The sequence below is a fragment of the Orbicella faveolata genome, unplaced genomic scaffold, assembly GCF_042242905.1.
Source record: "Orbicella faveolata isolate gen_17 unplaced genomic scaffold, um_ofav_v1 contig_3, whole genome shotgun sequence".
Taxonomy (NCBI): domain Eukaryota; kingdom Metazoa; phylum Cnidaria; class Anthozoa; order Scleractinia; family Merulinidae; genus Orbicella; species Orbicella faveolata.
In genome coordinates, this window is record NW_028301558.1 from 11957222 (window position 1) to 11974016 (window position 16795).

At 38.9% G+C, this 16795-nt stretch overlaps 1 protein-coding gene across 1 annotated transcript; it reads left to right on the plus strand.

Annotated features, from left to right (window-relative positions):
* The first annotated feature begins 2676 nt into the window (after window positions 1-2676).
* Window positions 2677-13654, plus strand: LOC110053542 (dehydrogenase/reductase SDR family member 1-like). The gene is made up of 11 exons (XM_089297907.1): window positions 2677-2783; window positions 4077-4210; window positions 5813-5871; window positions 6195-6341; window positions 8016-8054; window positions 8847-8887; window positions 9499-9631; window positions 11212-11346; window positions 11570-11648; window positions 12264-12344; window positions 13323-13654. The coding sequence occupies exons 2-11, from the start codon at window positions 4090-4092 to the stop codon at window positions 13451-13453; spliced, it is 966 nt and encodes a 321-aa protein (XP_089154033.1). The 5' UTR covers window positions 2677-2783; window positions 4077-4089; the 3' UTR covers window positions 13454-13654.
* The last annotated feature ends 3141 nt before the right edge of the window (window positions 13655-16795 follow it).

Consider the following 16795-nt stretch of genomic DNA (forward strand, 5'->3'; position numbering starts at 1 on the left):
CAAATCCTAAAAGATGGAACGTTGGAAAATAACCCGAAATCACGGAACGGCGGAATATTACCCAAAATCGTAAAAGACGCAACTATAAATCCCTTAGGATAAGGGGAGGAGTGGGGGGAAATGAAAAAACTGTAAAACAAACCGCTCTTAAAGGCTAATGCTAAAAGCCACAGATCTTCGAATAATTGCCTCTCTCCTCCCCCCCCCCCCCCCCAGAAAAAAGAAAAATAATAATTTCTTGTTGTCGCTGATGCACACAGCTTTAAACCTGACAATCAATGTGTTCACTTTTAATCCCATGGAGTATTTTTGCTTCTTTGATGAAAAGACGCTATTCCTGATCGTCCTCACCTAATAGCTTCTTTATTACGACCTTCTCACCATTGCTTCCCGTAACAAAAAAAAAAGAAAAAAAAGGGTCTGCGGTTGGTAGCCTCTTATTTGTCTCGCAACTTCTCCTATGCAAACCATTCATGACAAACCAGAGATTTGCCTGAATTAAACTTCCCTTTCAGGGAGGGCAATTTAAAAACTATACTCAGTGCTAACTGAGTCCACGATTTGTGATTTGTTCAAGATCTGCTTCGTCGCAAATTTTACCTGCACGTGGCGGCGTGTTGTCGCCAGCTAGCTGTCCAATCTGCCACGCGCTTGACATGTTCCGGCCGCGGGCCCGCGGCTACAGCATTATGTTTCGATTTACGGTAATAGCTGGTTTTCACCTGACGTCACTAAACTTCAAACTACAAAACTATTGATCTTCCTGAGATTTTACTTTAATGATGTATAAGAGCAGCTGAAAACTAATATTCATACAAATTTTTGCTCCGATTGGGTTCTTGGTTTTGTGATAGACCACAGGCCGCCCAAGTAGTGGAAACCCACAGAACGATAACTCGCCGAAATCGTGTTAGATCGGCCCGAGGAGCTGGCAAACAACAAAGAACACAACACAGCAACAGGGTAAGTCGATTTTATTCACAAAATATAAGAATAATTGGCTTTTCAAGCAAAGCCGTTGCATTCCCATACAAACCTTTGTAAATTCAAACCGTTGTAACACAACACTTCCATATGCTGCAAGGCGAGAGTCATGTTTCGCGCGGTCAAATTCGGTCGTTATGTAATAGTACATGCCATATGTCACGTTAGCCTGAACGTTCGCATAAAAAGGAAAAAAAAAGAGGATAACATTGAGAGCTTGGGCCGCCTGTGGATAGACTACGCTTGAATTTCGAAGCTTGTGGGTGACGCGGCATTTACATGACGGCGTCATGATGGTTAAAAAAAGTGACTTATTTCGGGGAATTTGGCTATCTGAACAATTCATGTCTTAGAAAAAGTATTATTTTAAATGTTTTAGAGTTCCTCGAGGGATAAATTCACGCTTTTGCAGCAAAACTCAGTGACAGATGTTTCTGTTGGTTTCCGGCCGCCATGTTGGTGTAGGGATGGGCACCAGCATGGCGTCTCCATACAAGTCTCTATAAATTTGGGTAAAAAATTTCTCCGCATATCTTGCATAAGAAAAATTGCTGTGACCAGAATCTTGGCGAGAGTCTTTGCATTTTTATTTTGATCTATTTTGAATGATGTTTCAAGAAAATGTATATTTTGTAAAATACAGCGATTTCACGCCTGTCTGTCTCTTAGGATTTTGGGTGATTTTGCGCCGTTCTGTGGTTTTTAGCATTTGGTGCGATTTGTCGCAAATTTTATCTACGTGATGGCGTGACAGAAATAACGTTTCATATGGAGATTGACTTTAATCTCACTCTAACTTATGTACACAACCAGAAGATTTTGTCACTTTTTTCCACTGTATTATGCGAATGCTACACGAGAATCAGTGCTCAGTGGTTGAAATCTATAGGATAACAAGAAATTATTCGTTAAATAATAAATTATTCAACGCTTTTTCTGCGGGGCGGGTAGAGGGGGGGTGCGATGTTTCACAAACCTGTGCCCTTCAGTGAGATTTTGTTTTACAGTTTCTTTTTTTTTTTTACTTCCCCCAACTCCTCCCCCTTTAATGTATCAAAGTTAGAAAGTATTGGACTTAACATTTGTCTTTATCCTAAGACGGGATTATAGTTCCATCTTTTAGGATTTGATGTGACTTTCCGCCGTTCGCTCTTTTTAGGATTTGGGGTGATTTTCAGCTGTTCCGTCATTCTCGAGTGATTTTCCGCCGTTCCGTCATTCCATCGTTTAGGATTTTGGATGATTTTCTGCGGTTCCGTCAATCCTCCGTTCCACCATTCCATCATTTCGTCATTTCGTCATTTCGTCATTTCGTCATTTCGTCATTTCGTCATTTCGTCATTTCGTCATTCCGTCATTCCATCATTCCGTCATTCCATCATTCCATCATTCCATCATTCCATCATTCCATCATTCCATCATTCCATCATTCCATCATTCCGTCATTCCGTCATTCCATCATTCCGTCATTCCATCATTCCATCATTCCATCATTCCGTCATTCCATCATTCCGTCATTCCATCATTCCGTCATTCCATCATTCCATCGTTCCATCGTTCCATCGCTCCATATTCTATTCCATCGTTCCATCGTTCCATCGTTCCATCGTTCCACCATTAACCGTTTCGGGTCGCCCGGGCGCGTAACACCTACTTTCTGTGCCCGACAGTACCCGTGCAAGTGCAGTTATCTTACCTCCAAACATTTCGTGATCAAGTCATACGTTAAGTCACATTATACTGTTGATGTACCGTGGACTTTGCTCTTCCTTCTGAGGTGTATTTGGAAAGAAACCGAGGTAAGGATTGTTTGTGTCAGTTGAATATGTTCTATTTGTCTGTTCTAGAGCTATACTGTGTAAAAACGTACGAATGTGGAATATAAACGATTAACCAAGTCGTCTTGATGCAGTTGGGCGAAATATTCAACTGGTTATTTCGAGCTTATTTTCCCGAACGTCTTTAAAAGTACAGTTCTCAAATTTTCATAAATCTCAGTTCATTACCTCAAATTTTTTGAACGCAGTTTTAATCTCGGGTTTAATACTTCCTTTATTCGATATAACAGTTCTGCAGTCGCACAAATGACTGCTTCCAGAATCCTCCAAAACTGGCCACCATTACGTATGTAAGCGAAATTGTGCACTACAACTGGAAGGGCGAGGTCTTGCGTTAATAGCGGAACAAATGCCTCTAAGCATACAATCCTATATATACTGGGTGCCTTTTTGGCTTATTCACCGCTTTTAATATTATCCAGTATTTTCACCAATGATTCAAATGGTAGAAAACCCTGTTGCTGACTTTTGGCTAAGCAAGGTTTACAATTAAGACATCTCAAACATTTCCTGGCTCCAGTCCCATGATGTATTTTTCTAAATGAAACTCTGTTAAAAAAAATATATCTGAGATTAATTTTGGGAGAAGTGTACTTCTGTCTTTTTTTCCATTGGATTGAGTTGACACATTTTACAACTGGTGTGAGATCCAAGGTGTGAAACTCGCGGCCACCTAGCTAGCCTGTGAACACACACGGTTTTCCCGCTTATGAAATACTGTCTGTGAAAATGAATGAGTTCTCCAGCTATTAAAGGCATGTTAGCTTGCAGATATATCTTGATGTTTGTCAGATTTCAGTGAAATCTTGTGGTTTTGGCTAATACTCATGTTCACCTGTAAAGGCTGCCACACACTAGCTGATTTTTTGTCAGTCGACAAAAAATCTTCACTTGTCAGCTTGTGTGCGGTGAATTCAGACAAGTCTGCGACAAGATCAGGGCTTGTCGGGTGATATCTGACAGTGCTAGATCTCAAAACATCTTGTCAGGCCTTGTCGGCTAGTGTGCGATGGACCAAGACAATTTGTCGGGGCTCACAAGCGTCTCAACCAGTTAGGAAATGTCATGAGAGTCATGAATTGACTAGTAGCCTAGGATCTGTGAGTCAGACAAATGGCTCCACCCTAACCAAATTAAGCTTTCCCTTAATTAAGAGAATGAAAGTTACATTGGGATTGTCTATATTCTTATACTTTAACTGGACAAGATATAAATTAAACCAGCTGCATTTGGCTGTTTTTCTTTTTAATTCAGTAATTGATCAAGCATGGCTTCGGAGCTCCCTTCTCTGGCAGGAAAGGTGTGCATTGTGACAGGGGCATCACGGGGCATTGGCAAGGGTATTGCCTTGATTCTGGCCAAGGCAGGAGCTACTGTTTACATCACAGGTAAGTTCAAATTTCATATATCATTAAAACTACAGAATTGTATAAAAATATGTTGGAATGGTTTTTTTTTAGTTAGACAGAAGTTAAATAATTATGTCAAAAACATTAACCGTTCATAAGCATTTATAAGGTATGGATTTTATCTTTTACCAATTAAATTGACAGTGCCGTAGCAATCAATTTTGACGTTGAAAAAGACCTTAATGTGTTCTCTAGTCAAAGCTATTTAATACAACTTTGTACTAAAAGTACATGTAGATAAAATATTTCTAAACATTTTATTGATTGGTGAAGTGGTAATGAGAATGTCTAAACAGTTACAAGCTACCTTACACATCTAATTTTAAATGTTAGTATTAGCAACTTTCACATACATGTATGAAGGAAACCTTATCAAGAGGGGGGAGAAGTATCTGTCCAGGTACCAGTCTCTGGGAAGATGTCAGTAATGATGTTGGACTTTGTGAGCGATGAGAAATTGGACTCCATGGGTCATGTTTATATATTGGCATGGGTCATGTTTATAATTGCATCTCTCTATACAGTGGCCATGGGATGAGACAGGGAGGCTAGAATCTCTGACTCTCTTCTCTTAACCTGCTCTTCCACTTTCTGTTCCTGTTTCGTCAGACTCCCACCCTGCCATACCATGCTACTTGACATTTAATGACCTACAATGTATGATGTCAATGCTGTGACAGGTATACTAAGGGTGGTTTCCTGAGCTTGTGTGCTCAGAGATAAACTTTGGTGAAGGCCTCAAACAACGCTATTAGCATGATTATAATAACATTGAACACTGGGTTCATGTTTTGATAGTATTCTTACTAGCACGATCTTAGAACTCCTACTTGCTGCCCTTTCCTTTCCTGTCTCTCTTACCCCTCCTGTCCCCTATTCTCCCGGGCTCCACCCCCAAATTACACCTGGTGTGCAAAGTGTTAATGGGTGTTTTTAAATTGCTCTGTAGGAGGGGCAACCTGTTTAAAACACTTGCAGGCTATGTCAGCTGGATTAGCTTGTCATCTCAAGTTCATCTTACCTCATTGAATGTAGTTAAAAATAATTTAACATATTTAACAACAAGGAGCAAGGGGCATTTTGTTGGAGTTTGTTAGTTGTTTTTGGCATTTGTTAGCGTTTGTTGGTGTTTGAAGATGTTTGTAGTGTTTAATTATAGCATTTTGTTGGCGTTAGTGGTCAGTGTTTAGAACGTCTTTCAGCAGCTCAGGCTTGCATTGCATCATGCTCGTATTACAGTTTAGCTGTGTGTTGTGTTGTATTTACGGGTTATTATTTTACTTTTCCACTGAAATTCTTGTTTCAGTGTGACTGGTGCCTGGGTTCTCTGCGATTGTTTGGGGCTCTTGACTGAGTTGCAGGCAGTGCCTGCCCGGTGGGCAGTCTTACATCATGGGGCTGGGGTGACAGGGCGTGTGTTGGGCGTGTTTTCCCTGGGCACCTATCCTCCACTTGCTACTTATGTTGTTAACAAGGGTTTGTGCCATTGTCACTGGGCTGTCTTTTTCAGAAAGTGGCATCTATTCCTGGCATCAACTGGCAGTAAACATTTTTCATGAATTTTTTTTTCCTCATTGACAGGGAGGACTCTTGATACTGTAGAAGGGAAACCAGGATCACTGAGGCAGACAGCTGAAGAGGTAATAAAATGTCTTGGTTTAAATGATTACACTTATTGACATTATTGTTGCTAGATAATGCGCATTTTTATGGGACGCCCCACTATTTTTTCTTTTGCATCATCTAAGCAACCAAACTATTTAATGTTTTCCAGAAAAGCTTTCCAAACTTGTTGAAGGCCGTACAGGGAGGAATCTGCAGCCCCGCATGTAGTCCATACTATAAGTACTAATTAGTCCCTTGAAAACCTTTGTCATGTCAACTCTTCATAAAAAGTTCATCAGAGGAGTTGACTTTATTATTTGCTAGTGGTTACAAAAAAGAGTAATATGTAATTTTTCAGATAGGTCAAGAAAGTTCTGGTCAATGTATTCCAGTTAAATGTGACCATGGCAATGATGAAGAAGTGAAACAGCTGTTTGATAAAGTTAGTCAAGAACAAAATGGACAATTGGATGTTCTCGTGAACAATGCCTACAAAGGAGTGTCGGTAATAATAATGATAATTATACATAATTATAGTTTCTGTTTATCAATTAATAGTCAAGAGGAGCTATTGTCAGTTAACCAAACCCAAAGTTATCACTCTGGCCAATCATCAGGATGCAGAGTCACTGTCCATTAGACAAATCAAACCTACACGTAGACAACAATTTAGTTTAACAAAATTATTACTAACAGCAATTAATTATGAATACATGTAGCTGATATGAAGTGCAGGAAAATGTTTGTGACCAGAGTCACAATTGGTTTTGGTTAATAAACTTCTGATTGCATGGCAAAGTTTTTTTAAGCCAATCGTTTATGCAGCATTACAGTGGTTCTCAATCACACGCGACCTTCAGCACAAAACGTCTTGCATAAGTTTTGGTGGACATCAATCATCTCCGCCTCCTTGTTGACCGTGTGCTGACCTTGCAGCAGTCCACTCATAAAAATTAATATTTTACTTTTGGTAGGTAATGCTAAATACATTGGCATTGAACATTCCGTGAAATCTATAGATGAAGATGTTTGTCGGGTTTTTCAACGACCATTCGCATGTATGAATGACCCCAAAATCAAGTAAATCTGCACGTGAGCAAACAAATTATTTTTGCTTGTGTATTTCTTGGGGCTATGGACTGAACAATACTTAAACCTACAAAACTTATAACTTGTTACCTTACAAAATTATAAGGTTTATAAAAAGTCTCAGTCCGTAGTCCCAAGACAAATATGTACAGACTGAAATAATTTAGTTTGCGTGTAGATTCACTTGATCTTGGGGTCATTCATGCATGCGAATGGGCGTTGAGAAACCTGATCCGCCCGTCTTCAGTTACAAATTTCAAGGAATATTTAACGCCGGTGTATTTAGTGAGCTAGCTGAGCATACTGAAAGTAAAATGATAATTTTTACAAGTGGACCGCTGCAAGGTTTAACACTTTTTTGTAAATTTTGCACACAGTCGGTAAGGAGACGGAGATGATTGACGTCCACCAAAACTTAGCTTTTTTCTAGACGCTTTTGTGCTGAAGGTTGCATGTGATTGATAACCGCTGTAACTAAATAGTAATGCAGAGCCTATGAAAGCAAATTAAGGTAAATTACTTTTGGCACTCAGTTTAAAACTGTCGTAATAATCCATAAAATTATTGTATAGCTGAGCAGTTTTCAGTTGATTGTCGTAAAGCAACTACCAATTGAAAGTAATCACTCTAGCCAATCACAAAGGACACAGACAATACAGTGGACCAATCAAAACTTGAAAATCAGCCCAAAATGCTATATACACCCTTTCTGCACAAAAGCCTTCAATTATATGTAGCTTATGGTAAGTGTAGGAATACATGAGGAGTAAGTGTTAGTCACGATTAGTTTTGTTTTTTCTTCTGATTGGATGAAATAGTGGCATGAGTTTTTTAAAACCAATCATGTAGAGTAGATGATGCAAAACCAGTTATAATAACTTTTTGAAAACCACTCTGTTCACAAACTCCTCACTTTTACACTCTTAAGTTTGAGTCTTATAATTATAAGAGAACACTCAACAATAGATTTTATGAACTCGTGTCTTATGAGCTGTTGCATGTACAATCAAGCAGTAAAATAATTCATTGGAAATTACTTGTTCATCAAGTAAATTAACTTCTTTCTCTTCTTTTTTCATGATCAACTCAGACAATATTTCAGGGTGCTGGGAAACCATTTTATGAGCTGGTAAGTAGGACAGTTCCTAGAGGTTAAAATTTAAATTAACTGTGAGAGGATGGCTACCAGTAGCATCTGTCCTTTTTTAGCACTACTCATTATAAATGAACAATCATTTACATGTAACAGGGTAGAAATTAGTTAAACTCACTGTAGTTTTAGAATTTTACATGACCACAGTACATGCAGCACCTTAAAAGAACTAAATAAATTTGTTCTTAATGATTAGTAATTAATGATTAGTTTTTAATCATTTTTAATTAAGTTATTCTTACATGCATTTTATTGTCCTTAAAACCCTTTTTTAAATTTTCATACTTTACATACTTTTACTTCTTTGTTTAATATCTATACTGATGCAAAATTTTTATCTTCACTTTTAAGCTTGATAATGACCAAAGTTCGGTCAAAATGTTGCACACTTTTACTGTTAGTTTTTGCTTCAAATTGTTTTAAAAAAAACCTTTACTTATAATGATTTGAAAGTTTGAGTTTCTTCCAGTAGTTTACAAATTTCAAGTTTCAGTTATGGTAAATGAATTTTTCTTAATCATGCCAGAAGAATAATGTGGCATTGCATCAGGAGCCCTCATACTGAAATGCGAGAATGATGCATGTTTCAAACTTAGCATAGCATCCCCTCATGCCCCCTTGCTAACAACCCCATTGTCAATGGTTAAAAATTTTTGATAAAATCTTCATGCATGCAGTATTCTGACATACTACATAGACATCCTCGGAAGTATGCTTCTCTCCATACAAGACTTAATGTGATGCTGTAATTTGCTTATCATCTGTTAGCCTGTGAACACATGGGATGAAATAAATAATGTAGGCTTGAGGTAAGAAATTGAATTATTTAGTATGCATGGACTTGTCACTTGTAAGCTAATAGTTATTCTGACTATTATTTAAGCTCAGTAGAGCTGGGGATGGGGGCTACCCCTTCTGTGTAGAGTTAAAGGTAAAGTCTGCATCAGGCCCTTGGGTATTTCTCCCCCCCCCCCCCCCCACCCACACCCACACCCCTCCCTCCCTTGCTCCATTGGATGGATGCTACTCCATTGCAGGGTTACATGTACCTTGGCAAATTTGCTAATAACCAACTAGTAAATAATACACCTGGGTGGAGGGAGGCACTTTGAGAGTAAAGCGTCTTGCCCAAGAACACAACACAATGTCCCCAACCAGGGCTTAAACCCAGATTGTTCGATCCAGACCCCAGCTTGCTAACCATGCATTAGGTCAATGCACCTTCTCCTTCTGTGTACTTCCCGAAAAAAAAAAAATTAAGAGTTAGTCAGAACAGTAACCATTTTTTGTTTATGGGAGCACTGTAGTAGTTCTACCATTCCCTCTGCCCAAAAAAATGTTTCGAAAGCATCGTCACATTTAACCTTTCTCAGTACAGTTGTATTTTGATGGTATGTTTCTTATTTTCTTTTCCTGAAAGGTCCAATTATGTTGCTGCCTGGTACGCAGCCAAGATGATGGTTCCAGCAAAACAGGGGCTCATTGTCAATGTGTCATCTTCTGGAGGAATGCATTACCTGTTCAATGTTGCATATGGTGTTGGCAAAGCAGCAGTGAGTGGCTTCAGACTGTTTTCGATATATTAAAATTCAGCTTGGCAGTGAGACCCAGAGGACACAAACAAAGGGAATTGAATGACATGTTTATTCATTTCATTTGTTTGTGCCCTCTAGGCCTCCAGTGTTGGTAATTAGTGCTGACTGCTCGCCAGTGCGAGTGTGAAAAGTGTTGGGCAAGTACAAATCATCGATCACTCACCCATTTGGCGAGTACGAATTATTGATAACACTCCTTTTTGTTTTCCATTTTGGCAAGAATATCTCCAAACAAAAACTTACCAGTGTTTGTTTTTTTTTTTTACCTTTTTTTATGATGTCCAACTAATTTGCTGATAAAACACAACTTAGTGTCTTGTAAATAGATAAAATGGAATATCGCCCTGTCTCAATAATATTTTATTTAGTACACGAGAATTGAAAAGGTACACATTAGGAACAACGATATTATTTAGTCTTTAGCCTACCGACAAGTTGTTCACTTCAATGTCTTGATTCTAGGGAAATATGCAAATTGAGTAGCCAGCTGTTCATTTATCTGTGTAAGGTTTCAGCTTAACACTATGGAAATATGGAAATATTTCCAAGGAGTGTCAAGAGTTGGTGATAAAAATGAGAATAAATCGTTAAATCGGTCAGTGTCCTATTAGGAGGTGTCTCGTAAATGGACCAGAACAAGGAAGCTCAACTCGAAATGGCAAGCATGGACATTCGTAATTATGAGATACTGAGAAAACATATGGTTTGTGAATCACTGCAGAGATTTTTCTGGATTTAGTCTCCAACACTGGGCCCCACTATCAAGCTGAATTGAAATATGTTGAAAGTGACCTATTGTGAAGTAATATTTTTAAAAAAGGCCAAGAAGTAGTTTTGATTACTGTTATTGTGTTAATCGCTTTTTAATTATAGAACAGTTCTGTTAATGAACTGGCTATTGATGATTCAATCAAAAAAAAAGTGTTAGTTTTAGCACCAGGTCTAGTCATTCAGGGATACTGTTCACCAAATCTTATATGTAAGTCGACTGAGAGCTGCAACTGAAATTATTTATAATATGGTTAGATTAATTATTTTATCATACAGAGAATTTATGAGCACAATGGACACAATTGATAACTGAACAAAATTTGAAAGGGGAGAAAACAAAATTGTATAATTATGTAGTCTTAATGTCAGCTCCTTTTTAGTTTTTTGATGATGGAGCTGTAGGAATTTTGTAACTGATCAATTAATTTTATTTTTTAAAATGTTTTTTGTGGAAAAGTTGTTTTTTGATTGGTTTGTGTTTTTTTAGCAAAGAAGAACTTGGCTCAAAAAAATAATAGCTTGGATAACTTATAAGGGTGCTTGATGAGAAGTACAGAGAAATGTTTGAGGGGACGATGCTATGTAAATTGCATATTTAGTTTAATTTGTTAGAGCAGTGCAGCCACATGTGGTTGTGATAGCAGTACGAGCTAATGGGTTGTGGCCTTTCTTAAAAAGATCAACACAATTAGAGCTGAGTAAAAAGGGAAATTAAATAAGAGGCATTTACATAAAGAAAGTTTCTGAAATTTAATCCTTTCACTCAGAATGACAGAATGGCCGCAGATATGGCTGTTGAACTACGGAAGCAGAATGTGACATGTGTTTCACTGTGGCCTGGGCCTGTAAGGACTGAACTGATCCAAGAATTGGTGCTTGACAAGGCTGCTGAGGGCGAAAAGGTAATCTTTGATATGAAATGAAAAGACATTTCACTCAGCGATTGTGTTCAGATTAGGAGCACTCTTGGTCAATTTAAACAAGACCAACTTGCTTTGACCTGAGCTGAGTGATTTAACAGTGAAAACACTTATCAACCAGCATGCATATTCGATCATGAATGGAAGTGAACAAAAAGTTATTATCAAGTTATTATTTCCTCTTTGTTTTATTTGCATAATTTAGCAAAGCAAAGCAGCTGGTATTTTCAAGGATGCTGAAGATGTAACTTATTCCGGCAAAGCTGTTGCTTGGCTTGCAGCAGGTACACTTTTTCATTTTCTGTTGAAATTCCTTGTCAGTGTTTTTAAAGGGGCTCAGTCACGGCATTTGATTACCTTTAAATGGTAGGAGATTTGAAAATAACAGTTTAATAAGATAGAAAAACACCAAAGAGATAATGATAAACCATAAAGGAACAAGAATGGCTAAGGATGGAGAGAATTAACACGGATTACAAACGACAAATTTGAAAAATTGAGGCTTAACTTTTCAATATGCACAAACCATGACTGAGCTCCTTTAATGTAAATAAATGGACTGTGACAGACTGACTAACTGACTGACTGAATGACTGTCTGAGTGACTGACTGATTGACTGACTGACTGACTGTCTGACTTTTTGACTGACTGACTCACTGACTCACTGACTCACTGACAGACTGGCTCACTGACTCACTGACTTATCAACTTACTGTCTCTCTGACTGAGAGAGAGATAGATAGACACATGGACGGATAAACAAACAAACAGACATACAGATAGACAGACAAAGGCTGCTACATATTAACAGGACAGCAACCCGACTTTGTGTTGATCAGATGTGTGGCAGTAATTATAGTTTTTTTCTGGTAGTAATTATAGTTTTTTTATCCATTAGATCCCAACATCATGAAGAAGAGCGGTCGTATTTTGATCGTGGCTGAGTTGGCGAGAGAATATGGCTTCAAAGATGTTGGAGGTGTGTTGGTATATTCAGTGTCAATTCCAGCGAGTTTGAACAAGCCATGATTCTTATTTTGGTGAGATGCAGACAATTCAAAATACTCATGGCCCAAAAACAGTATGGCTAGCTCTGTGAGCAGGCAAAAAGAAGCAAACCCTGGGATGTAATTGGCTGTCCGAGCCAGCAAGATGGGGTTACTAGCTCTGGATTAACTGCTGCGTCCTACAAGAACATAGTGTTCTTTCCATGTAATAAATCCGTTATTGACTATGGTTTTTCGGTCAATATGGCTGGATGTTCGCAAAGTTACTTTGCTGGCGTCTTCATGGACCTCGACTGTGTCCCAGTCCATAAACACGCCAAAAAAAGAACTTGACCAATATCCAAACATCTTTACCTCAGGGTTGATCAATAGCCCAGATATACTGATATACTACCATATAGGTACTAATATACTACCATACAGGGAATTCTTTTCCTAACCCCATTGCGTGACTTTGCCAATGACAAAAAAATCAAAAACAGACGTGGAGTGACTGATAGATACCACTAATGGCATTCAATTTTGAGACTTGATGTCTTAATGAAAATTTTTATGCTGGTGTGATATTGTCAAAAATTGAACATTTATCTACAAAAAGAGCACTCATGGATAACAAGTTTGTTTCCAATTACTATGAATAAAATCTGGTGCTTAAACATCACTGGTTTCAAAATTGGCATTATCAAAAATTTCTGTATGTTCTTCTGGTTTCTGTTATGCTATTGACTCTACAGCCAGTACGGTTGGGTTTTTGTTTTTTGCTACTAACATGTCACGTGACAAAGTTAGGAAGAGGCCAGTGCATGTCGAATTATTTTTATGCCTCGAGCAGCAGAGTATTGGCGATAATTTGAATTTTTTTCCGATTTTCAAAGCCCCACCCACCTACGCTTGTCTAAAACATAACTGGAATGACATGTAAATGGTCCAGGTTCTTTTGTTCCTTTTAGGAGTTCAGCCATTATCCATTCGCCAAGTCAAGTTTCACCTTCAGAGGACGTACCCTTCCATGGCGTGGATGGTGCCTGAGTTTGTTTATGTTCCGGCCTGGCTAGTTGGAGCTGCTACTCACAAGCTTTAATCACGTGAGAGGTCGAGAGGCACCACCGAATGCGTGACACTTGCGTGACACACCAAAATGGCTTGTGATAAGAGAATGATGAAAACTGTCATGATGAGATGTGATGATTGTAGAATGTTTAAATTAGATATATATTCAAAGATAAGCAACTGTACTTTAATGATGAAACCATGAAGAATCAGGAATAAAGTTTCAATTACATCTTTCTCAGGTCATAAACTCGAGCCTAACAGGGCCTTACACCAACATATACCACTTCCAGAGTCGCTTTCATTTTCACTCAGATAGGGCCCCCGGGGACAGCGTTCACTAAACGCGGATTGCGTGTTAAGGTTGGGTGCGCAAAACCTCGGTACATTTAAGGAATAGCAAAACGTTTTCCATGGTCAGGTCAATTTACGAAAACTCGAATGGACGTTTGGAAGAACGAGCAATGCTGTAGGAACACCCTCGCCGCAAGTAGCGAGTATATTTTTCCACAGCTTTCTCGAGTCCTCTCAAACTTTCACAGTTGTCACAACTCGAGAGAAATACGCGGCCAGTACGAGAGGGACATGGGGGGGGGGGGGGGGGGGTCTGAACACCGCAACACCGCAAAAAAAAATTAACGAACACCGCATCACCGCAAGAAAAGTCCACGAAACACCGTCACCGCAACACGTACATGTATTTTCAGCGCCATGATTCGAGTCTACGCTTAAAATAATACTTTTATACCTCAACAATTTTCCACAAAATAAGCACATCACAACGCTTTTCATTGCGCATATGTTGATACTGCTGATGCCTGTAAATCCGTTTTCTTGCTCTTGTGAAGAAACCTGCGAACCTAGGGAGCGGACGAAGAAAAAAGAGAGGAGCCTCGAGAGATGGCCTTTACCCCAGATCCCTCTCTTCTTCTACTTTGCTTGTTGCTAATGCATACAGCTTGACAATGTATTCAATTGTAATCCCATGGAGTATTTTTGCTTCTTTGATGAAAAGGCGCTTTTCCTGATCGTCCTTACTGAATAGCTTCTATATTACGACCTTCTCACCATTGTTTCGCGCAACAAAAACAAACCAAAGGATCCGCGGCCGATAGCCTCTTCTTCAAACCAAAGGATCCGCGGCCGATAGCCTTTCAGGGATGGCAGTCTAAACGCCATACTCACAGTGCAAACTGAGTCGACGATTTGTGATTTGTTCAAGATCTTCGTCGCAAATTTTATCTGCACGTGGCGGCTTGTGGCTAGCTGTCAAATTTTTCACGTGCTTGACATGTTCCGGCCGCGGCGGCCGCTAGATAACATAGTATGTTTCGGCTTAAGCAATTTGATTCGATTCCCCGTGAACTATATTTCGAGCAGATGTATATTTTGTAAAATACAGCGATTTCACGCCTTTCTGTCTCTCACGATTTTGGGTGATTTTCCGCCGTTCTGTGGCTTTTAGGATTTGGCCCGATTTGTCGTCGCAAATGGTGTGACCAAAAACGTTTCACCTGGATTGATGGAAATTGATTTTAATTTCACTTTAACTTAAGTACACAACCAAAAGATTTTTTCACTTTGTTCGACTGTATTATGCGAATGCTGCACGAGAATCTCCCTGTTGACTACTCCAGTGAATCACTCGCACTTTGTTCCTTTCAGTGCCTACAGCTGTGACCAGTGCGTGATGCCATATCCCGTATGGCCTATTCCACGTGATGTGGTCTCCAGGTTTGAGGTAGTCTGCACCCAGACCGTCTTAGATTGGTTATCTCTGTTCTGGTTGGATGCACCATGTGAACACTGCTATCCGTTGTGTCAGTAGCTACCGTCCTCTTGTAAAAATGTTCCTTCCCGAGGTCAAGGCAGTTCTCTTGACTGGGTGATACGAGTAAAGTTTCTTTCAAGTATTCACATCCACACTTTACACAAAGCGCTCCCAGGAGCTCATCACCATCACGGTAGCGACGAAATTTTGATGCATCGCTGTTGTCACACTGAATGCATTTGGCCCCATTAGCAAGATGGACAAATCCTTCCATATTTGCCATTGCAATTGCCGTACAGTTGTTGCTTCAAATAGAAACAATAGGATCTAAGTTTAAAAATGAGAGTAAGTCATCAATAGTTTGCTGCCGCTACAGCTGTGATCGTCGCTTTTGGAACAAAGACCACTAAATAATTTTATGTTCACAAAATCTGACCATAAAGCAGAGCTTTGCTGTTTCTATCGATAATATTAATATGGGTTTGAAAAGGACTCGTTTAAAGGGGCTATGTCACGCAATTTTAGACAATTTCTTGACACAGATGCTTATAAAATAAAATAAAACATCACAATAACCACTTACAAGCGTAGAACAACATAAAAGAACTACAAAAAAGCCAAAGAAGAGAAGTGTTATCAGCTTTTATAAAAAACTGAATTACCGTCATCAATAAAGCGAGCTGAAAACATTTTTGCAGCTCTGAGAAATAAAAATAACATAAAATCAACATGGTAGAGTCGTTGATCCTGGAGTTTTTAATAAAACAATTACTGTACTCGGGCTTGCTGGATTAAAAATGATTATAACCATCTCGGCGCGTTATCTAACTCTTCATATCCAGCGCGCCCTCGTAGAATAATTGTTAAATATACCGTACGACCTTATATGGAAACTGATTGCGCCAAGTGATCGCAAGCTGAAAAATGAATTTAAAAATGAAATTTAATAAAATAATTATTCCATTCGTGATTGTTGGATATGAGATTGGTTATAGACGATTCGACGCCTCGTTGGCTATTTACTGTCTCATATCCAACGCGTGCTCGCGGAATAATCATTAATATCCCGGCAAGGGGAAATCCCCCTCTTCCTCTTCCGCTATCGGATCGAACGAAAACGTCAATACTAGTATATCAAGTGACATGGGAAATTTCCCTTATAATGTTCTTTTGCTTTCGGTCCACTGAATACAGTTTATGCATGTCGATAAAGTATTTTTAAAAAATTAAATATCAGGGATTTGAAAAGGACACATTTGACTGGGGCCATTTTTATAAAGAAGTAGTGTTGAGATCTAAACACCTAGTCATTAGTATCGTATTCTTCGGGGGCATCCAACGAGCAAATTAATTAAGCAAAAATAACCTTTGAGGGATATTTCTTGGCTCCTTGTAACGTTTAAAGACTGTTTAAAGATATGTTTTTATCAGCTAGAAAAATTTAATCTGTTCGGATTTCCTACCTAAAATTTGAAGAGCCCTAAAATTTTAGGGAATGAAATCTTCATTTCAGAAATTGCTAGCTTAACGATACCTTCGAAGAACTAGTCAGCGAACTATTTCGGCTTACCCAACAATGCAAGGTGACCTTCTTAAGAGCCA